Raw genomic sequence first — 23,555 nt, 5'->3', positions numbered from 1 at the left:
GTGACTTCTTTTGGGTGTTCCCCTGCCCTGCCTTTCACCTTTTAGATAAATCTGGATTCATGTTTGTAAATTCAAACAGGAAGACACTTCTGCCACTGTTTTTTTTTTTTTTTAAAGATTTAGTGCACGCAAGATTCGTAGATTAGTATAAGTGTGGTCAAGATAGGTGAGCACATTTTAATGATTTGCACATTATTTGCAAAAACTTTAATATATAAATATATATATATATATATACATGGGTTTCTTTGATTGATTTATTTTTTTATACCACACGGTAAACATAAGACCAATTTATAACAACCACAATTAAGAAAGAAAATAATAATTCAGTAAATTATCAAGATGTTACCAGTTATTTTGATGTTTAATTCACAATTATGATTCATAAAATCCCACTTCCCCCAATATGGCATTTTTAAGACTTTCAGACATTTTGGACCTTTTCAATGAATGAATTCAGTGCCTTTTTAAACTCCACAGGAACCCTGCAAGCCTAAGAGAACACCCATGCCTTGACACACCCTGGGGTTACTCTGGCTATGGTCCTGAAGGCTCTTTTGTTGCAACTCCTTTCTAATTATATTACTGCATTTTCTTTTTTTTCATACGGCATGGACCTAGAAATATCAGTTACAATTTAAGAACCGTATCAAAAACATTCAGGTCAAAGGAGACTGAATACACACCAAGAAGCTAAAACTTTTTTTTGTCTTCATAAAGATTTGACCCAATTGCTGACTGACTGCTGTGTTCATCTAAACTATGGGGAGAAATGACTCAACCTGTATAGAAGTGATGTGTTTCACAAGCCATGTCATGATGCTTTTTATTTATTTTTTTGATAAGCAACACTGCCCTCTGGCTCCCCTGCATGGTATCATAATCCAAACACAAGTTACCATGCCTACAAGACATGTTTTATTAGGAAGAGACTGGAAGAGACTGAAATATATGTTAAAAAAAAAAAAAAAAAAAAAAAATCTGCCTTGACGATCTAAATGAAAGGCAGACAAGTAAATATATAAAAATATTTTATTAGACATCTACCTTTTACAAACAAGTTTATCATGGTTCCAATCAATGACAGCAGCACCAAAACCACCAAGAAAACATGAACTGTGACAAACAACAGAAAACAAGGACACATGGTGGGGAAAGCTTATAAGAGCTAGAGCTGAAATGTAGAATCTTTTGAGTCTGTTTTAATGTGCAGAGAGCTGGTCCAGGTCGTCGTGGTTGCGGCTGGAGAGGTGGGCCTCCAGAATTTCCCCAAACAAGTTCCTCTTCAGGAGGCTGTAGGCCATGGGCAGCAGCTGCCTGATAACCTTGTGGAAATACTGGAGAGAGCCAGAAAACTTAATAATGTATTTCTTTGCAGTCACTTTTGCAAATGTGGCCGAAATGTGTTTTTCTGTCCGTCACATCCTGTTAAACCTCACCTTGTTACGCTCAGATTTATCCTACAAACTATAGGAAGGTTGCTGACCCCAAACAAAGCTATTAGGCAGTGCTTTCTAAATACTGGTTTAATTTATTTCTACAAACCCAAATAAATCTAAAGATGCTGAGGAAGCACTCTGCAGAACTGAAAATGCTTAAAACAATCCAAGAAGGGAATTTACTGAAACAACCATTTGCATACAGGAAAGTAACCAAATCCTAATTGTCTGCAGATTTGGTTTTATTCAGTGTATTTAAGAGAACAGTCAGGAAGCAGAAAAATACACAACTTTATGAGACTCACATGGGATCCGTAACAGAAGAGGTCCATTCCTAGCTCGTAACCCATGCCGTAATCGCACTCATCGTTGGCAAACTGAACAAACGTGATCATCTCTTGGAGAGGTCCAAAGGCTTTGACGCGCTCTTCATCATTCCGGGCTTCAACGATAGCCTTGAGGATCTTCTTGAGACCAGCTGGATATAGAGGAGGAAGAAAAATAAATATCAAGTGATCACTCATAGGTTATATACCTAGAATTAGACATATTTTTAAGTCAAGGTTTAATAATATAAATACAGTGTATGAACTCACCATCTGTTTCTGGTAGTTCTCTGTATCCTACATCATTCTTATCTACAGGTACAACGATGCCGGCACCGTGGAACGTCTTGGTGACCACCTACGATATGAAGTCAAGAGATTACCTGCTGGTGTCAACTTGGAGTACAAACGCTTTGGTCATGCATATTTTTTTTTTTGAATTAATGACCACATGGTGTTGTAGGGTTGACAATGTGTCTAAGATAGAGGCCCTGTTTACTCCTGGAATTAACATGCATCTCAGGTAATCCGATCACAAGTGGACGGCGCTAAATAGAAGTATAGACACGACACTTTGTGATTCGATCACTCAAACCACTTGCCGCAGTGGTCTGGAATGCATTTGACCACATAGGTTTTTTAGTCTAAACACTCGGTATATGTACACGACGTTGGAAAAAGTCGAATTACTCTTTCAGTCAGACTAAAACTGGACTTTTAAAATATATGTGAACATGTTAGTCTGAATGAAATCGGACTAAATCGAATTTCTCGAATTTGAACTAACACACCTAGGTCATACGATTAGTAGTCGAGCTATTCTGTCGTGTAAACACCTCAGTGAGACTGGACTCTGCATTCTGCGCCTGCTAGGCGCTGCTGCACCAGCCTCCCTCTGTGGTTACAGATAGGGACTGTTAATCACTTATGAGAGGGGAAGGAGTGCTGCAAAACAGGTAAGGCATTTTTTTTTTTAAATGTAAGCACTGAAGAGAGACTTGTGTTTTTAATTTTGGCTTGAATAAGAACACATACTTAAAAAAGTAGTATTTTATATTTATTTTAGATTTAAAAAAAGTCACACTCGAGCACTCCCTTCCTCTGATAAATAAAGTACTGTCCCACAACACCAGCAGAGAAGCTATGCGATATTCTGCTGTAGATGGGTCCGCAAACATTTTAACCACCTAAAAAAATCATTATCATCTACAATGTAGCCCACACTATATTTGAATATTTTCTCCTCTATACCTTCCCAAACAGCTAATGGAGGCAGCAGTAGAATAGTAAATCTGCCATTCATTAGAGTAAAATGACTGATTTTTAATATAACGGCTTCATATACCCACTGTTAAGGGCTGTCTTACAGCAAGGTAAAGCGGTGAAAATATTATAAATACAGCGTATACTTAAAACTGATAGTGATAATTTTAGGTGGCTTAAACTAATTAATGAAGGCAGAGTTTGCTCAGCGCTGTTTGATTATATGTACTTAACGTGGTGGTTTTCTACCCCGAGGTTATTGTAAATACAGTTACGATTGTGATTCGGTCTATATCATAGACTGTAAAAATAATACAGGTTTATTGTAACTAGCTGAAAGGAAGCATATCTCCTCCTGCCTTGGTGGAGTTGGACATACTTCTGTCAATAATTTGATGCTCCTCCGGTATATGTATACTGGGACAAGGACAGTAGTCCAATGAAATGGCCTAAACGAGCTGTGACCGTAGCTCGACTACTGTTCTAAATACTAGAAGCACAACTTGTAGGCGTCCCTGACTTTAATAATGCTGTAAACATAACTGTACATAGTACTGAATTGATACACTAAATATTTTTGATATAATAAAATTCTAATAAAAGTCAAGTTGAAAATAATAGACTGATGTTAAAGCCACTGTTTTCTCCATTAAGTTACCTTCTTGTCCCTCTGCTTCATGCCTTTGGTTTTCTGCTCGAGAGACAAGCCCAGAGTCTCTGCCCTGTCTCTCAGCTGCGTCTCCAAGCTCTCCAAAGCGTCTCCTGCTTCTTTCTTGCTGCCCCTCTCTTTCCTCCTCCTCAGCAAATACAGGCTGATGGAGGAGGGGACAAAAAGGGATCAATAGTGGGTAAGATAACATGGGAGGGGACAGACAGTGTGAAATAAAGTATAATTCAATAATGTGAAGACAAAAACACAGGCAGTAAGGCAAATGCTCTATTTCTATATGACTCATACAGATTACATTCTATGGTCTACAGTCTAAATGATGATGATGATGATACATGATGAAAATGTTTGTGTGTGGTGAACACATGGTGGTTCAGAACTCACAGGACAGCAGCAAACACGTTGTCCCCCATCTGTGTGATGGTGCAGCCTTTCTTCGCTTCATTTTCCCCAACAAACGCAGGGAGGGAATCAGGAGTGTCTCTGGTGGATTTTGGGAACACATAGTTACCATTGTTTCCATAGCTTCAACCCCTCACTAGTTAGACTGTGTTCTCTGACTGTAGCTGTATTATAACATACATGAGGTTTTTCCGCTGGCACTTTTGGCAGCGCAGTCAAAACTACTCCATATTGATTTGTGTTTCTGTTACCAGTTTAAATGCACCCAATTGTGCTAAAAGCACACACAACTGCCTCAAAGCGGGTTGTGGAGACTTCATCATCATTATTGAGCATCCACATTCAGTGACGATTCAGCCAACACGTCAATCTTTCAATTTATTTGTCACATGAAATTATACAAGCTGCACTGCCAGTGAAATGCAGTCCCATCATCTCATTTTGTTTTTTGCACTGCAATTTAAATTGTGCATGAAACTTGTAAATAAAATGCACTGCAAAAGAAACTGTCAAAAGAGAGATGGATCTTTTATAAACAGTTATAATTTAAAAATAACTGAATTTAATGTGTTACTCAAAGGCTACAGCAGCTAATAGCAACTTTTAAGGTGGAATCGTGTCTTGCATGTTACTGAGTGCATGAGTTGACGTCGAGAATCAATCAGCATACCTTAAATGTCAAGTTGGAAACTGTCTATATCATTTTTTTTATTGGCTCTCTTGCATGATGCGCTTTGGTGATGACTGCATTCCTAATGTATGTAAATTTCAACTGATATTTCCTCACTTGGAAAAAAGAGAAAGAAAAGCTTCTGAGACATTGCAAGCAATCCAGAGGACATGGGCATGAAGCGGATATCTGTGCAGTGCTGTGAGAACATTTTTTTAAAAAACTCTGACAAAAGTACAAGAAAGCTGTTGACCTTGATAACACTCAGAGTGCAAACAAGAAAACATTCTCTTGGTTCAAAAGCACAAGCATGTTATCTATTAAAAACACACAATCAAGCAGCTGGAGTTGTTGTGTGGAGAAATCCCCGCTGCACTGGGCTCATGCACCAAGTAAAGCTGAGTCAAGCCAAACCAGCAGATGTTAATGGAAAGGCCGTATTAATAGGCTAAGTCAAGCGCTCTCTATTGGAAACTACAGCACTGACATAAAAACAGTAACACTGGCTCAGCACAGCAGACCTTCACAGCCTTCATAAGGCCACAAGTTGCGTGTTCTGTACCTGTAGTAGCCAATGTGATGCTGAGTGTCTTCACTCCCCAGAAGGATGGTCTGAAACTCTGGTGGGTCGTATAAATACCTCCAGTGAAGGTGGAAGTTAGGCTCAGGGTTCTTGGAGTTTTTATGGGCTCCGGCCAAAATGTCAAAGGGACCAACCAGCTGCAAACCAAGTGTGTCTTTCAGCGCACCTACAATTATAAAGATAAATAAAAACACTATACTGATACAAAAATCAATTGATAAATAGACATAAGCCAAATGCTTAAGTACGCTTACTGCAAATTAAGCTTTTACAAATAGTTTTAATACTTAGATTGATATGTCTATTTTCTATTATGCAATTTTGTGGAAAAAACAGAAAAGTACATTAAAAAAATAAGAAAGCTAAAATGTTACAGAAATGTAATGAAAGTTTTTTCAGCAGCTTTCGGTCTTACAAAACAAAACATCTCCTGTTAAATATTTAAAAAGGAAATGAGTTATATGGAACAAGACGGAGAACATTCGGCACATGCCCGAGAGGTGGAACACTATAGTTAAATCAAATATTCTCTGAATGAAAGGTTGGAGCTAAAGGTTTTGGGTGGTGTGCCTTGTCTTCACTTTTGTCCTTTATGGGTGAATTCTAATACAACTGTTTTTGATGCTATGTTTGCAGACATACACTTATTTTGAAAATCATAAAGACTGTTTTAATCTTTCTTAATAATGAATGACCGCAAAACTTTGAACAAAAAAAAAAAAAAAATCAACAAATTGCTAAAATTGCAATTAAATTGGAAAGATTCCATAATTTCCTGGTTTCTGCATCTCAAATGTTGATATTTCTTGTCTTTCTATGTTTCTTTAATACACTTAGACTGACTGTGGGTCACACAAAATCAGCAGTTTTCAGATGTAGCTTTGGGAAGTGGAAACTTGCAGAATCGCTGGAATATTTTGACTCTTTTTAGATTAAATGATCATTTACTAGAAGTATCTGTCCTACTGTTTAGACTGCCATGGACTGGAAGCACTTCTAACCCATGCTTCCTGTTGCAAAACTGGCAAATACATAAGCAACATTTAACAAAGACAATTGTGTCAACAGGTACTGGTCTGGTACTGAGTATTTTTTACAAGTAGTCTCAGAGCATCCAGACTTTCCACTGGCTACATATGGGTCAATCCTGTTTCTTTTTCTACTAAGAAACACATTGATTTAGTGTCAGATGCAGCTCCTGTCCTCTCAGTACTGATGTAACAGGAGACACTGCTGGTGTAAAGAGCATACCACGGGGGCTGTCAGGACAAAGCTCCTTGCAGAAGTCCCAGAAGTGGTACAGATCTTCAGGCATTTGAAGTTTGTACAGCTGCACCACCTCATCTCGTTGCTCTGAATTCACCTCTGACAGCGGCACGGCTTTGGATTCATCATTGCGGGCTTTCTTCAACTCCCCATTGCCTTTACCCGTCTCCTAAAGAATGTATGTCAGGTGAAACAACGGTCACTTTTTGGTACACCAAATGACAAATACTGTATCTTAATACAACAGCCATGTAATAAATTGCACTGGGTTATTTAGGTAGGTCTCAGAAAAAGTCATTTCTCCAACCAATTTCTATAAGGGTGGACTAAATGTTATTATTTGCAATGATGATTACAGAAATTTAGCCATCAAAATTATACAAGCACAATTTGTTTAACTGGGATCACAGACAGGAGACAGAAGAAAGAATTCAGATTTATGGATGTTATTTTAATTCCAAACATGCCCTGGTTATATCAGTCACATGATAAGAAACTGACATTGTAACTCAAATCAGATACAGAAAGATTCCGCATTCCATATATGAGATATAAACAAGTTGAAAGTGCGTTTTTTCCTGCGTTGCTTTTCTTATTTTAGCCCTTAATGATTTATTTGATGCAGTTCCACATTTAAAATGTTAGAAAAGCAATAAATAACTGCAAGTGGCTAAAAAATTATCTGAGAATAACATTAAAATGCTGGTGACTTGAAGGTGTCCATGACTGAGCAAAAATGCAACAACTGAAGGTCATCTCACAACGCTCCTTTACTTGATTGATGCCCAATAGAAAACATTTAAGATTACGAATAAACGGATATGAATAACAAAGATTTTCTCCATTTGTAGGGGATAATGGGTTTAAACGATGGGCTAGCTTAAAAACACAAGTAAAGTTTGCAGATATAATAGCTAAATCTGTATATGGAAGACAGAGCAAGGTGAGCATTTTTGTGTCAGCTCTTAAACAGATGTAACAAAAACTGATTATTATAACTCTGATAAAAGTGGGATTTAGTGCATCTGGTAATAACACTTTGAAATACTTAGGTCACAAACAAGCTAACTACTTGATGCAGGGGTAGACCAAAACCTCCAATGTAAAACTCTCTCTCTCTCTCTCTCTCTCTCTCTCTCTCCCCCTATACACACACACACACACACACACACACACACACACACACACACACAAACACACACATATCACATATATATATATATATATTTAAATGGAGTCTGGCTTGAAAAGGGACATATAATGGCTTTATTTCCCCATTGGTATACACTTTATTACATTAACCCTTTGATAAATGAGCAAATTGGCTAAATTTCTTTCAAAACATGGAAAGAGGGCAAGAAAAATGACCTACAAAAATAGCAAGAAATGATTTGTTTTTCAAAAAATTACCTTAAAATAAGGGGTTAAAACATAATCAAAAATGAAAGGAAAACTACCTCAAGAAAAAAGTTTTAAAATGATATTTTCTTTTATCTGTCACAACATTTTAATAAGATAATGAAGATGATTACAAATCTAGTTTTCTAGACATTTTTATCTTGTTTTTAGATAACATCTAATAACCCCCAAGCTAATTTTCAGATTATTTCCTCGCCATCCTTTATTTTATTTGAAGGTTTTTTTGCAGTTTGCTGGACATTTCTTACCAAGTTGCTCACGATGGTTGTTTTATCCACATATTTTTGAAAGACATCAAACCAGTTTTCTCAGATTTCTGGGGATTAATTAGATGCTACTGAAAGGAGTCTGAATACAGAAAAAGAAAACTGAGGTTGACTCACTGGGAACTGCACTGCATACAGTCTCATTCGCCCTTATGAGTGGAGCTGTGCTCTTTGTATTTAGTACAGGTATGTAAAGGGACAGACAACGACTTATTGTGGACCCTTTTATACAAGATGAGGATGGAAATCTTTTTAAACAGCTGCACGAAACCATTGCTAAATAATGTTAGCTCTACGGACACTAATTTATGGCCTTTGTTGGATTAAACCACAAATCAAATCAACACACACACACACACACACACACACACACACACACGTCTGCCTACACCAGACTAGCATTCAAACGTTAGCTTACTAGCTAAAATCTCCATTGTGGTTCACGACTCGGCACTGCCGACTTGTGTACCGCTACAAACACCGAAACGTTACTATGTAAAGGATTGTTTAAGTAATTATTAACGTCTCCATCCTTAAGCTGGCTGGTTGCTGCCATGTTGTGTCTGACCGCTGCTGCTCACACAGCGTGCCCAACACTTCTGCACACAGCGTCTCACTCAACTTACACTGCCGCCATTGTTACCACGCGCGGCACAGCTACGAGCAGCTAAAACCGCGTTGTTAACGGACATTTTGCATTCAAACATTGTGTCAAAACGTTGAAATATTACCTCAGTGGATTTGGGTTTTCTTTTTGCGCGCCCTGTCATCTTCTTCCTCTTGTCTCTCCGTCGGCTTCTTCTTCTGCTGTGAGAAAACGGCAGCAACCGAGCGACGTTAAACCGCATCACTGCCTCCCAGAGGCCGAGCCTGCTCACTGCGCAACCCCAATACATATAACCCTGCTGAGCTTGGATCTATTTTATACAGTCTGTGGCTTAGATATGCAGCTGATTGTGCACAAGGATAGGATAGGAACAGGCCTATGGGGTACCCCACCCCCCCACCCCCACCCCCTAGCAGTCACAAAGAGAACAACTATGAGGAGTCACAAAACGACTACAAAACCATGCAAAATCACCCCAAAAGTTTATCTGTGCTCAGGCTCTCACTGTCTGATAATCCGCCCATGCACTGTTCATCGAGTGTTTTCAACTTCATCCTATAATATTGATCCATACATTTAAAACTAGACATATATTAGTGGCTGAAGTTAACAATCAAATTAACTGACAGTGTGTCGCATGTATTCTCATTTAAATAAAGCGGCTATTAGCAATAAATCAAATGGCCATGTTTATGTGTGCAAACAGTCAGAGTGAACTTGAAATAATGATCTTGGGTTTTCTGACACGAAATAATATTTATTCCTCATAACTTTAAATTGGAGTGTTTTCTTAAAAATTAACTTGCACAAACATCAAAAGTAGTATAACAAGTAATTCAAATTAAAGTCCATAAATATATAAGGCTTCATAAATAACACTTGTGCTACAAGGAGACGAAAACACCTTTCAGGATCACACGCTATAATGAACATATAGGATCATACTGAATCATACTGTGCAGCCCCAGAAAGTTTTGATGTCTGCCAGTCCCAAAATCTCTACAGATATAGTGTGCAACTACATGACAAAATTATGCATTGACACGTGAGTACAGATATAGTATGGATATGATTATTTTCTAAGCTCGTGTAGCTTCAGTCCTTCAAAAACAATGATCAGTGTTATTATGTGAGACTTGGACTATTGCCAGGTTTGACATTGGACTTGCGACAGGATATGTGCTGTTTGCCCCATTTCATAGTCAAACTTCTAATGTGTGACATTCAGTCTAGATGTGTCCAAGAGAGGATTTAGAAAAAAACTGGTACAGGTTGGAGAAATTCCTTTAGTCCTCTGTCCAGTCCTCTATTCCTCTGTCAGTGTCTCTTCCTCATTGTTTTCATGTGTTTCCACGCTCACACAACTACTGTTTTCATGGTCATCTTCCTCTGCTTTCTTAGCGAGACGCACCCAGTTTTCTTTGTTCTTCTTACAGCCATTCAGCAGCGGGGAGCAGGTGTCAAACAGTCTCGCTACAGCCTGAGGGACACAGAGACAGAAAATGATGATTAGAGTGATGGAAAAGTGGAAATTAGCGGAAAAGAGAAAAGCAAAACAATGCTGTTTTTGTGGTTTTACAAACATGCACACATATGTGCAGAAGAGTTTTAGGCTTAAGGGGAAAAATAAGACAATTGTATGTTAATGTTCTGCATTTTAAAAAGTAAAATAGTATAAAGTCAAATTCTCTAGTACGTCAAATTGTGTTTAACGACATATCCTCTCTGTATTGCACACGGGTGTAACCATTAGAGCCCGAATGATACCGGAATTTGGGGGCTGAATTCCGATGTTGTTCTATTGGCCAATATTACATATATTATTTATTTTTTATTTAACCAGGTTGGTCCTATTGAGATTAAGAACCTCTTTTTCAAGGGAGACCTGGCCAAGACAGTCAGCAATGAAAAACACAAAATTGCAGACAGAGACACAAAAGGAGACAAAATACAATTCACAAGCACTAAAATAAGCATTAAAAGAGAACTATCCATCAGCCAAAAGGGAATTCTCTGGGGGACATTTGTACAACCAGGCAGGCTAAAGACAACACATTCCATTGAATCTGCTTCTAACTCCTTCATTTTAGACTTAAAGACATTTAGCAAGACCAGATCCTTGAGTTTCAAGTCATTTTGCAACAAATTCCAGGCTGAGGGTGCAGAACACCCAAGAGCCCTTTTCCCAATTTCTGTCTGAACTTTTGGGACCAAGAGCATAAAGATTTCCTGAGAACACAGTGAGTTCTGTCCGGTACTTTTCTGCGTCATAAAAATACAAAGGTAGTGCGAGAGCAGACCAAGAATTGCCTTGTATATGAAAATGTACCAATGTAAGAGCCTGCGGGGTGCCAGAGCAGGCCATTCTACATGAGAGTACAGCTAACAGTGGTGCATCAGAGCTTTACAGTTTGTAATGAACCTCAAGGATGCATGATAAGCTGAATCAACCATATGGAGACACCTTTATCTACATTATGTTCTGTAAAAAACAAACTTTTCATCGGATGCATGTAAGCCGATTCCGGTATGTCTGTGATGGGCCAATTTCGGCTGATAAAATCTGCTCACCAATATATCGGTCGGACTCCAGTAACCATTGATACCCTTGTGTTTGTCAGTTAGCAGCTATTTCAGTTTGCATGAATGCGGTCAATTCTTCCAATTTGTGTCGCTTCTGTTTTTGAACAAATGCAATTCTCAGGTAATAAGTTCTAATACTTATTACCACACTGTGCTTATGCGCTGAAAGAAAAATAATTAACTTTTATACTAAAACCAATTCTAAAGTACAATTTCATCATTTAACCTACACATGGTATCAAGTTCATTCTCGGCAACTCAAATTTACTCTCAAATAAAAAAACCCAAAAAACCCTTCCTTCCATTTGTCTTTTGGAGTGTTAATGGGCACATATGAATGAGATGCGGCTGGGTGTATGCAGTTCGCTGTTGTACTGGTTATTATTTGTTATTGTACCCTGCATAAAAGTAAATAAAAATTTGATCACACACACTCAAAAACAAAAACTCTTCCTTCTCTGATTTATTCTTTTTCTTATCCTTGCCACTATTACTAAAAGTTAGACTTAATTTTTTGAGCTTGTCTTTGTAACGCAAAAAAAAACAAGCAATCTTTCCACTCTTTCCTTTATGACTGGCCCTACCACTCATTGGTGCTTTAAATACACATACCACATGCATACAGCCACACACATGCAGAAATAACGCACCTTGTACAGTGGATAGCAGATGTCATTGATGTATTCAACTTGCATGTACGGCAGTCGAGTGCTGTTTTCTCTGTTCATTATGTCCTGGTGAGAAGAGAGAGTAAACTGGCTGTTATTACAGGACTATTTCATAAGAAACAGGATCAATTGTGGCCGACCTCATCAGACATAAATGATGCTTTAGCCACAATGGAATCATGGGTGATTTTTCATGCAATATTTAACCCCCAAAATAATCCTAAAATGTTTTCCTTGGAGTAAATGCAAATCAATGAGTTTTGAATAGCAAAAATAATATTGCTATTAATAATAATATAATATATTAACTGGTACCAAGGTTTGACATTGGCTGGGTAGCTGTGATGCTTTTTAAAAGCAACTTTAAAGCATTAATTCAACAACAAAATGACCATTTGTGTATCGCATACTCAAGGAGTGTTACCTTGAAAACTTTGTTTTCCTCGAATGCCTCCAAAGTAAACAGAGAATCCAAATAATATATTAAGATTTTTTTTGCTGTGCTGTTAACTCATATTTCTGAGGATTTGGCTGGGAATGCCAGCTGAGGATTAAGGAGGTACAGGCATACGGGGACACACCCGCTGCTGGTTCCAGGACATTTTTAAGGTGATAATTTTATCATTTGCTAATTTTCCAATTAAAATAAACACCATTATATATATATATATATATATATATATATATATATATATATGTGTGTATGTGTGCGTATGTGTGTGTGTGTGTGCGTGTTAGAATATTTGCCTCTGGATTCTCCATTTAGTGTGGAGACCAGCAAGAAAAGCAATGTTTTCTTCACAAATTTAACAATGACAATGACAATTTAACTGTCCCCGAAGGACTCTTCATCAAAAAGTACTGAGTCAGAGAAGTAGAATTCTATTTTTGGGATAAATGTGATACTTATTTTACCATACAGAAAAGTGTGGAAAAAAACTGATAGTTATGATAAATAATGCAGATTTTGATTTGAGAAGCTTGATTTCAGATTTATATTTGTAATTTTTTATATTCTGGCGGGAGAACCCTTTGTACAATCTAAAAATCAAAGAGGACAAAATAGTAAGTCTTACAATGGGTTTGGTCTTGAACTCCTCTTTCTCTTTGTCGCCCTGTGCAAAGAACTCCATGGCAACCAGGTTGGTAATCTGTTTTGGAGGAAGAGCGGGGTCAGGGTTGTGATGAACTCAAAATGAAAAGTGTGATATTCAGGAGAAAAATCTTTAACAAAACCAACCCTTTTCTGTTCAGGCCAAGGCTTTGTGATAGCAGAGAGGTCACTAGCTGTCATCAGCATCGACCTGCGGGGGAATGAAATAACTTAATGGATTCCATCATATGTATCATTATCACACGTCCCTGATTGTAATTGATTTCATTCTCACCTCAGTAAATCTCTCTGTTTCTCACTCTTCCAGCTCACTCGGCTTTTCTTGGAGAGAGATAAAAATTCTTTTCGTCTCCTAAAAAAGATATGCACAAAATGGTATCAGGGAGACCAAAACAATGCTTGACCTAAAGCTACTTTGACATTTTCTGTTTTTTTTTAACGTACTCCATGTAGACGTTCAAGTCAGTTGCGAGGATTGCCCTTTTGATCATGTGTAGCACAGATCTGTGGTCCTCTACGGAGAGACCGCTGAGAATCTGACTCCCCTGGGAGAGGACGAGAGAGACGGGAAGAGAGTGAAGTAAAGACTTTGACTCATTGACCATATGATACATGCAGAGACAGTCAGGCATGACAACAAACTACCTGATTATAAGAAGACTCTGTCTGTCTTTGACTCAGATAATAAAAAAGAATACAGATCACTTACATTGTAAAAAGAAACTGTTTGTTTTATTTTAACAAAGTTAGTGTCTAAATTTGACTGAATTTGAGAAGAAAAGTTTAGGTAATTTTCTAATAATTCAACTTGTCATCTCAAAGTCAATCAACTTAAAAGTTTAAGGCAGCCCTGACACTAAATCTTTTAAGTCATTACAAAATGTTTCCTCTTACAGAGTAGATGGAGATTTGGCAACACTTCTCCTGGAGAATATGTGACATTAAAGATGACCTTTTGCATAGTATGCCATTATTACCTTTGTCTATGAAGCAGAATATATAGTATTATAATTCTGTAGGTATAATCAATCAATTCATATCTACAACAAATTTATCAGTTCATCATCAACGTATCATTTGTTTTAGTAAAACTTTAGTAAAAAGCATGTATGTAATGCAAATTTTGATTTAAAAATTACATTAGTTAAAGAAACAGATGGACAGATGTCTACAGAGTCCAAGTAAGTGTGGCGATTGGGGAAAAAACGTAAACTTTTGGTTTAGGAGTGTTTGATGAATGGATGAGGTCTTACAGTGTTGTTAAGGATGAAGAGGCACAGGTTGTAGTGGTGGTTTTCAAGAGAAGAGTGTCCGTACAGCTGAGCTAAAGGCTGCTGACTCCTGAGGGGCAGAGAGCGAAATGATGAAAGCCTAACCAGCATAATAGTGGATAAAATAAAATAAAATATGAATTGAATTGAATTGAATTGAATTGAATTGAATTGAACTGAATTGAATTGAATTGAATTGAATTGAATTGAATATACACAGTCATGGATTAGATGACTTCTTTACACAAATATTTAAAAAATGACTTAACATGGCAGAAGAGAACGTAGTCTTTACCTTTCTATGTACGAGTTACTGACTCCTCTGTGGTCAAGATCATGACTCAGTGTGGCTATCATCAGCGCTAAGATCTCCAGACGAGAAAAAATGCTCTAAAATACAAAAAGAAAGAGACAGACACGAAGAGAGAGAGAAAAAGAGAAAAAGGAGAGAAAATAATTTACATGCTTCTCTACATAAATGCCTGTTTATTTCTGCACATTTTTGCAGTTTTCACACAGAAAATGAAAAGGCACTAAAAAGGCCCGCTTTGACATTCTGTGTTTTGTTCGTGTGAAAAGCATTTCACAGACAGAGGTCACTTAAGTAGAGATTTAGGTTGGTGTTTGATCCCCATGGAAAGCAGTTAAGAGGTTTTGGGGAGGTCTAAAATGAATCCTCTTTCGAATAATTAAGAGCCTGCTCTCCACTGGAGAAGCCCTACAATCCCTGAGTGATTCCTCTTAGCGGAACATAACAACAGATGACATTCAGTAGAAATTCATCAGCACGATTCAACTGTCATTGTGAAGATAAGCTTGTACATAGTCAGCCACCATTATAATGCATACCGTTATCAGTGCTTGAATCTTATTAGGGGATGCATTCAAATGCCAAACTCAAGACTTAAAAGTGGGAGTCTGCAACAGAACAGCACAGAAATAGAAACGTAGATATCGCGTTCCCGGTTTGAAGTGCATCTGCGCGGGTAACATACTGGGAAGGTCAAACTCTATTAGTAAACAATTACAAGTGCACTGAGAGATGCCGATTTCACTACAAAATTGACTGTAATAATTCTGAACCGAGTTTCATGAAATTTGTTTTGTTCAGAAAGTGTACATGATGGCGGTTACTTGTTTGAAGTTATTTCAGTTGCTGGAGGAGATCTAACCAGCTCTATGACAAAAGAATAATCTTCTGAATAGCCACAACACTTGGACATGCAGGCTCCAACTTATGAATAAGCAACATCCCATGATAGAGTGTAAATAAAGAACATTTATCCACGTACAGTACTTTTGTATAATTTTGAGCTACTGGTATTTTACTTGAGTAATTTTTTAAAAATTATTTTTAATGCAACTTCATGTAAATCAGCTTCATACCTGTGCTACATTTCAGAAGATTTTACAATTTTATTGTAAAATCTGCATCTCTCAATGTATTAGTTTACTGGTGGATCTTGACCTCCCCCATATGGCGCCCCTGTAGACGCATCACGGCGAGTTTAGAGAAGCAGCCAATGAGGTATCTACGTTTCTATATTTATGGGTAATGGCACAATGGCTATACCTATCATTTTATACAGTCTGTGTCTGGCACACTTAAAAAAGTTACATTATCATCTTGACATATAAGATAAGAAAAAAGACACAGGCATGCGCTGACCTGGAGTCGGTCTGTGGACATGAGCATAGCAAACATGCTTTGAGCAGTGCACAGAGCATGGTTCCAGTTGTGATAAGGTACATTGTTCCTGTAGCCACGTTTCACGGTCAGGACCCACTGACAGAGACTCTGAAGGAAAGAGACACGTACAAGAGTAAATAACTGGAGAGGGATATGTTAAAATCATCTGAATCTACCATAAAGCCAAACTATTGGCAGGTCAGTTACCTTGTAATCGATGTTGAAATCCTGCACCAAATTGAGTTCCAGGAACATACGGATGGCGGCCTGAGTGGTAACATCTTCTGGCATACCGAAATCAGAGAAATGGAAGTCTAGAATATTCAGTGAATCAACAGAAGGAACAGTGGCCTCCTGAAAATAGAAAACAAATAAAAAAAGCGGTTGAAATACACTTATAGGCACAACTCTTATAGGCCACATCCACAGCTGCAGACCATTTTACTTTTTCATTTTCTTTTTGTTTTTATCCCTGTGAATTTAGTCATGAATAATTATATTTATATAGTTATCACCATGACTATACCAGATTCTGGCCAGTAGATGGTGGCGCTGACTGCTATCAGGAGAAGAAGATGAAAGAAAAAAATCCTCAATGTTCATCACATTAATATGATGATTTGTAGGCTACATAACGAATTTTGGAATTAGATCCACATCCTTAAGGGTGCACATATGTCCCAAGTTGTTAGCCAGGTGCAGTGGTCTCGCTCAATACTGGACTGATTTTAAAATTTTTTGTTCCCATTCGTCACTTAGACACAAAAAGGTAGGGAAAATAGGGTCCATGTTGAAAAATAAAAACGTTACCCTTTAACATGGCGCGCACTTTACTGATTGGTGATTCTATGACTTTTGAACAAGACTGACTGAGGGAAAGTGGTGAATAACAGTGACTTAGAAGAACTGAGGGAGGATGTGATGCAAAAGGGAAAGATGATAATTAAGTTCGTCCCCGTTCTTATCATGACTGGTTATTAATTACATGTATGATATTACACTGATGAAGAGGCCAGGAGCTACCAAGGCTAGGCTGGACTGACAGAAAGTGTTCATCTCAACAAAATGAAATTAAAAATCACCTGCAATGCTTGGATTTCCTCCTTTGCTGCGGTGATGTGGTAGGCAAGAACCTGGAAAAAGAAAAATCATTTTAATGATGAAAACACATGAATAGGTTTATTTGGTTGCAAGCTAAAGATTTGAGTGGACTAATTGGATTACTCACCTCCTGTGTGACCTCTATACTGGCCCTCCGCTCCTCAGTGATCTGCACAGCCTGAGCGTACTGCAGAGCCAGGCCGCAGTACACCGCCAGGTCTTCTAGAAGGCGCTCATCATATCTATTGAAGGCTTCCATCTCATCAGAGTCTCTGCTCCTCTTATTCATCAGCTGGCACACCGCTATGTAACAATAAAACAGTTTTGCAACATTAGAGAGTTTTATTACGATGTTAATTAATAAACTTAAGCTATTTTTGTTTTATTTAAATTTTTTGTTTAAAGGGTTTTTTCATCAAATACATCAGTGGTATCATCTGAACTGGCATGTAAGAGCTTAAAATTCTCAAAATGAACAAAATTTGGTAGTTATGATGAGGAAATATTTAACAAAAAAACCCAAAAAATCATAGACAAATATTAATCCATCATATTTTTATGGCAGTTTATTGATGGAGACTCAATTTTGCATGTAAAGGGGAATTAAGTATTTTAAAAAACTGACGTGGAACAAAAAAAATAACTCATCAAACTCAATGATGCTGCTTATCAATGACATATTCAAGCCTGCAAACATTTAAAATCAATAAAAATCTTGCTAAACAAAAGAAATCGTAAAAATATTATATCATATTTAATAGATATAAAAATATTAATCCATTATATTTTTATAGTGGTTTATTGATAGACATGCAATTTTGCTTGTCAGGGGTGACAGTGTAAGTTTTTAAAGGGAGGCTTAAAGTCTGAATCACACCACTATGCCCTTTCTGGACAGTCAACTGCAAACAGCATTTTGTATGTTTAGGTATGCCAAGTATGAATGAATGTACCATTTTGTTTTAGCAAAGGCAGAGGTTATATGGTAACAATCGTTAGCCTAGAGTTTGTAATATGGTCCCACGAGGGCAACTGAGACAGATGAATAATGTATCATGACCTTCAGTCAAAAGGGACTTACCGATAACATTTTCAGACCTCTCATTTCTGACGGGGCAGCAGATCAGACTCTTCATTGACTCCTCACAACTGTCTGACATATTAAGCGTTTCCATAGCAGCCAGGGTTCGAATGGCATGTGATGGGTCTAAATCGCTGATGTCGTGCTCCCTGAAAAATAACATGGAACCAGTCACACTGTGTTTGATGAGGAAAATATCATTTGGTTGATTTAAGTATTACAAAACTCTTATTTGCAAAAATCTGTCTACATAGCTATAGACCTTGCATTAATCATTCTTTGTCGTTATGAGTCAAGCAACGGGCCAAACCTTCTATAGATTTGGCAGGCCGATCCGAGCTCCTCACACTCCAGGTGAATCACTCTGGAGAATGAATCCTGAAACAAAACCAGCAGATGAACAGAAATACCGTTTAATAGGAAACATACGACTACATGAATAATTATCTAAACAAACAAAAAATGAATCAAACAGGATAATGCACCTTGTCTTTCACAACTGAGGTGTGCTCGCTGGGGATGAAGATGGTGCAGTACTGAGCACGTGTGAATGGCATGATGGTGGCAGCCATCTTACTCAGAAGGACCTCAAAGGAATGGTGCTCCTTTGATAGCACCTTAGCCATCTCTATCAGGGCCTGACACACACAGATATATATATATACAGATACTGTAGATTAGAGGGACATACATACATAGAAATAGATATATTCCATATTGTTCTTTGGTGGTGTTACCTGACTGCGCTTGGCCTCCTGCCTTGAGCTTTCATACAGCTGGACATTATCCAGGACCACCCCCAACACATCCATATGATTTGACAGAACCTGCCCGATAAAATCCAACTCAAACTTTACTCAAATCTATTGCTGGTAGACAGTTATTACTCTCTTTATTGAAAAATACATACATTTATATATATAGTTAACTTCAAAATTGGAGACATAAATATGAATTGGGATAGACATACCTTTTCATCCATGTTGGTAAAAACAGAAACTGAACCTTCACAGTCATTTCTCTTGTTGATCATAACCACTACACCTATCACCTGGCCACAAAAAGTAGACATGGTTTATGGTTAGGCAACTTGTATTATAACCTCTACAATAAATTGCACTGAAGGTTCCATAGGACTGTGTTAATATATATACCCCAATTAAGCTTTGAGTGGTGTGCAAAAAACATATCACAAAATGCATTTTAGAAAATAGTAACAAACGTTACCTCTCCTCTGTGGTTCTTAATGGGAACACTCAAAACAGTCCTGAATGTTGATTGATCATCATAGAAGTCCAATCTGGGGTCCTGAGGAGGTAAACAATGAACACTTATGTATATAACACAATATGTAAGTAGCACACAATTAGCACACCCTGGACATGCCTGGGCATGCATATGCTGCTTGAGCAAAGTTCAAATGTTTGAAAACTACAAAGCATGCAGCTGGATAAATGACACTTGTATTATACTGCATGAGTCGTCTGAGAGTTTGTAAGCTGATGTTACAACATAGATTTTGTTACACCTGCACACTGATTACTTCTCTTCAAACGAATGTAAGCCTTTTTTTGGATTCTTCATTCATCACAGAGGCACTCAAGAAAAAAGTTTTTTCTCATGAATTCAAGGTATCATGGGATGAGTAACTGACATACAAATGATCGCCTTGCATGTGAAGTATTCCTTTCATTGCAACACATTTGGTTCTGTAAAACACAACAAACATGTGAACTGCATAACTGTATGAAGTAAGATCTTTATGTAGCCTGATTTAGTAGCGATAGATTTCACCCACACTTTTCGCTATTCATGGCCCTGTGTTCTCAAAATACAGAGTTGATGGTACTCATCGGCTTTAGACACAGGAATACCCACGCTTCTCAGTAACCTCGGTGTCCCAAAGGTTATAAGGAACTACCCATCCACTCCTACGCTTACTGGGGATTACCTTCAATCTGTGCTAGGTTGGCAATGGTTCCTTATCACATCAGTGGTGAGGAGTGGTGCTGTGTGCACCTCCTGTAATCCCTTAAGTGAGCTGTGCTGTCTTTTCTCTTTGCGTGGGTGTGTGCATTTGTGGGTGTATGCAAGGGAGGGACAGTATAATGTAGTAGGGAATATCCCTGTCCCAACAATCAGAGGATCAGAGGTTAATCAGTGGAAGAACTCTCTAAAAGGATTAGAAGCAGGTGCGTCATTTTGGGATTCCCTAACACACCCCCTTCAATCCATGCCGTAACCGTACCATCATCTGATCAGGAAATGGGTGACTCATTTAGTGTACATAACCCTTTTAAAATACCTGTAGCTAGAACAAATTAAGGACCTTGGTTATGTGTAGTAACCTCTCAGTCTGCTGAGTGTATTACAAAATGCAGACTCCTCATGATTACAGCTAATGTGTCAGTTTAAAGGTTTACCTCTGATCCATCTCTCAAGTTTATTGGCGACCCTGTAGCCAGGACACACCCCATGATGCCCTTCACCAGCTCCAGATGAGCATGGCCTTCGCTCATGCACCCCAAGGCTGTTGGGGCGATCACCTCCTCCAGGGTACTTCTTCCCACGCTGTCTTTCTTTACCAAAGAGAGGGAGCAATATTCAGCTGCAAGCAGCTCTCCAGCGTGCAGGACAGCCCCCTGACAGAGCTCCGCCACAGAACCCATCCAGCTGAAACCTCCTCTCAGGAGCTCCATCATCCACGGGCAGCACTCGCCATGACCACAGGCTTCAGTGTTTGCAGCAGTGAGGAGCAGAGGATGGGGAGAGTGGAGTAAATCAGGGGAACTGGGGCAAACGGGAGAAAGGGGACGACAGGGAGAAAAAGAAAAGTGTGAAGAGCGATGAGAGCGGGGAGAGCAAGGGGAGTGACGACCCAGCACATCTGGATTACAGCGATCCATCCACTCGGGGGCAGTGAGGTTGATGCTGAGGGGTTTGAGCCTGTCTGTCAAGGATGAAATGTTCAAGTGTGAGCTGGAGACTGGAGAGGAAGGTCTGTGATGATGAGGCTTCCTGCGCAAGCCGGAGTGGTCCGAGCTGCTCCTGGGGACCCTGGGGAGTGGAGACTCTGCCCGTGATCCGCTGGCCCTTAAGTCACAGAAAAGATGGATTCAACAACTGATCAGAACATGAAGAACATTTAGTGGAAGGATATTTTATTTGGAAAATGCAGCGTAATTACTGCAAAAATGCCTATTTTTTTCACAGTCATTTAAATCAACGTGCAGTAAAATGTGAAGTGCAAACTTTTGTTGAAACTAATGACAGTACTTCAGAAAAACAGTACTATCAGGGATAGTGGCAGTAGAGGGCGAGGTATTCAGATCCTTTACTGCAAACTCAATTGTTTTAAAATGTATTTGTTCCTATCCCTGTCAAACTTTTAAACAGTACTGCCTGAGGAACTGTGTGCTACATAGTCGTACAGTGTTTTTATTACTGGGTAAGTGCAATACGAGTTTTGTGAAATGTACGCGCAATATCGTGTTACGTATAATTGAGATTATGTGCAATTGTACATCTCATTTTGTTTTCATTTTTACTGTTTTTTAATGTAATAGTGTGATATTTTTTTATCACCACTGTGTGAGTCTAAGACAAACTTCCCTATGGGGACAATAAAGTATAAAGTATAAAAGTCAGTGTTCTCAAGTGAAAGTACTAACCCCAAAATGTAAAAGTACTTTGTTACACGTAAAAGTCCTGCATTGAAAATGTTACGTAAGTAAAAGTACATACATAGAATCAAGTACATGTTTTTTAAGTATTAAAAGTAAAAGTACCAAATCTAGAAAGATAAATTAAATCAAATTAATCAAAGTAAATTCTACAATGACTTAAATTCTTATCAAAAACAGTTGCTAATGAAATTTCTGTCAACTGCCATATTGAATAATGGACTAATTGTTTCAGAGGTACTTTTATCATGATAGCATTTCCTCAGTTACTGGTTTTATTGAGTACTCCTATTCTTTAGTGCTGTAGTTAATCACAATGTCTGATTTTTTTTGTGGGCTTGTGTGTGTGTGTGTGTGTGTGTGCGTGTGTGTGTGTGATGGAGGAGAGATTCTGGTCTGTATAAATCACTTCATTTTACAGTCTGTTTGTATGAAAAGTGCTATGTAAATAAAGTCTGATTGACTGACTAATTTATTGTATGACCGTAGGATAGTTTAATTTGTAACAAAACATCATATTTCATAAACCTTTTTTATCCATTTTATCCAAAAATAGTCATTTGTAAAGTAACTGGCTTTCAGACAAATGTAGTGAAGTCAAAATCACAAGATTTGCCTCTGAAATGTAGTGAAGTAGAAGTATAAAGTGGCATAAAAAAACTAAAGTACATGTACCTCAAATTTGTACTTAAGTACAGGACTTGAGAAAATGTACTTAGTTACACTGCACCACTGTATAGTTTGAAATGTCTTACGCTGAAGCTCTGCGTAAAAAGTAGGCCCTCGTAAAGTCGGAGTGGTCATCCAGCCATGCCTCCACTTGGTCGCTTCTCATCCCGTCTCCAAACCTCTTGCTGCGCGTCTTTGAGCGAGGGCTCCACAGCGGGGAGAAGAACCAGCCCATTTCCTTCACCATCGGCGGCTCTGTCACTGTCTCCCTGAGGAAGGACTCCTCTGTCCTAGTGGCAGAAGATGCTGTCCCGGGCGTCACGCGGTCAGGCTCCATGGACTCCAGCGCTTCAGAGTGGAGGCAGGGCATTCCCTCGCCCAGGTAAAGCGAAAAAAGATCGGTTAAACTCAGGTTGCTTGGTTTGCTTATTTTTGAGTAATGAATAATCTAGGAGGAGCACTAGCCATGTGAAGGCAGAGAGGCAGACTGAGGTGCCAGGTGCCAGACAGCAGAGAGATAACCATGGAAGAGCCAGTGGAAACGATTGCGTCAAGGTAATCCCCTGACCTTTACTTAGCTGATCTGGCGCCACAGGTGTATTCATTAAAGAGAACCGATTTAAACTTCAGCAGAGGCGGAGCCAGACGGTGTACATTCGAGGCTTAAACCCAATCTAGAGATGCCCGCGGGCACGCTGCCACAGGGACATTTTTCCCATGTGCCACTGCTATATGCACTGTTTTTCAAGTAATTTGACAATATGATAAAAGACTGCCTGAA

The 23,555-nt window shown here is 38.5% G+C and overlaps 2 protein-coding genes across 2 annotated transcripts; both read right to left on the bottom strand.

The window, feature by feature from the left end:
• Nucleotides 1-1,017: 1,017 nt before the first annotated feature.
• On the bottom strand, nucleotides 1,018-9,155 carry LOC121942388 (histone PARylation factor 1). Its single transcript, XM_042485578.1, has 8 exons — nucleotides 9,039-9,155; nucleotides 6,608-6,791; nucleotides 5,336-5,522; nucleotides 4,086-4,184; nucleotides 3,690-3,843; nucleotides 2,039-2,126; nucleotides 1,748-1,920; nucleotides 1,018-1,340 (listed from the first exon to the last, which is right to left on the bottom strand). The coding sequence occupies exons 1-8, from the start codon at nucleotides 9,153-9,155 to the stop codon at nucleotides 1,206-1,208; spliced, it is 1,137 nt and encodes a 378-aa protein (XP_042341512.1). The 3' UTR covers nucleotides 1,018-1,205.
• An 825-nt stretch (nucleotides 9,156-9,980) lies between these two features.
• On the bottom strand, nucleotides 9,981-23,285 carry pde5aa (phosphodiesterase 5A, cGMP-specific, a). The gene is made up of 20 exons (XM_042485807.1): nucleotides 22,861-23,285; nucleotides 20,846-21,515; nucleotides 19,650-19,730; nucleotides 19,393-19,473; nucleotides 19,160-19,249; nucleotides 18,908-19,060; nucleotides 18,733-18,800; nucleotides 18,423-18,571; nucleotides 17,469-17,644; nucleotides 17,323-17,373; nucleotides 16,448-16,594; nucleotides 16,220-16,348; nucleotides 14,846-14,940; nucleotides 14,533-14,620; nucleotides 13,724-13,824; nucleotides 13,554-13,631; nucleotides 13,406-13,469; nucleotides 13,242-13,316; nucleotides 12,148-12,231; nucleotides 9,981-10,394 (listed from the first exon to the last, which is right to left on the bottom strand). Exons 1-20 carry the CDS (start codon nucleotides 23,142-23,144, stop codon nucleotides 10,221-10,223), a joined length of 2,838 nt encoding a protein of 945 aa, XP_042341741.1. The 5' UTR covers nucleotides 23,145-23,285; the 3' UTR covers nucleotides 9,981-10,220.
• Between the last annotated feature and the right edge of the window lie 270 nt (nucleotides 23,286-23,555).

The sequence above is a fragment of the Plectropomus leopardus genome, chromosome 4 (assembly GCF_008729295.1).
Source record: "Plectropomus leopardus isolate mb chromosome 4, YSFRI_Pleo_2.0, whole genome shotgun sequence".
NCBI lineage: Eukaryota > Metazoa > Chordata > Actinopteri > Perciformes > Serranidae > Plectropomus > Plectropomus leopardus.
The sequence above is the reverse complement of the archived record's forward strand: the minus strand, read 5'-3'. Positions and strand labels throughout refer to the sequence as shown.

Excerpts from the sequence above, each read along its gene's own strand:
- pde5aa (XM_042485807.1), bottom strand. The coding sequence starts at position 23,144 with ATGCCCTGCCTCCACTCTGAAGCGCTGGAGTCCATGGAGCCTGACCGC. Across the intron at positions 17,645-18,422 it reads GAGGTCTGAAAATGTTATCG|CGGTGTGCCAGCTGATGAAT; the intron begins GTAAGTCCCTTT and ends ATTGTTACATAG. Across the intron at positions 16,595-17,322 it reads AGGAAATCCAAGCATTGCAG|GAGGCCACTGTTCCTTCTGT; the intron begins GTGATTTTTAAT and ends TTCTATTTTCAG.
- LOC121942388 (XM_042485578.1), bottom strand. The coding sequence starts at position 9,155 with ATGCGGTTTAACGTCGCTCGGTTGCTGCCGTTTTCTCACAGCAGAAGA. Across the intron at positions 4,185-5,335 it reads CATCACATTGGCTACTACAG|AGACACTCCTGATTCCCTCC; the intron begins GTACAGAACACG and ends AAAATCCACCAG. Across the intron at positions 1,341-1,747 it reads TCTTCTGTTACGGATCCCAT|TATTTCCACAAGGTTATCAG; the intron begins GTGAGTCTCATA and ends GGCTCTCTCCAG.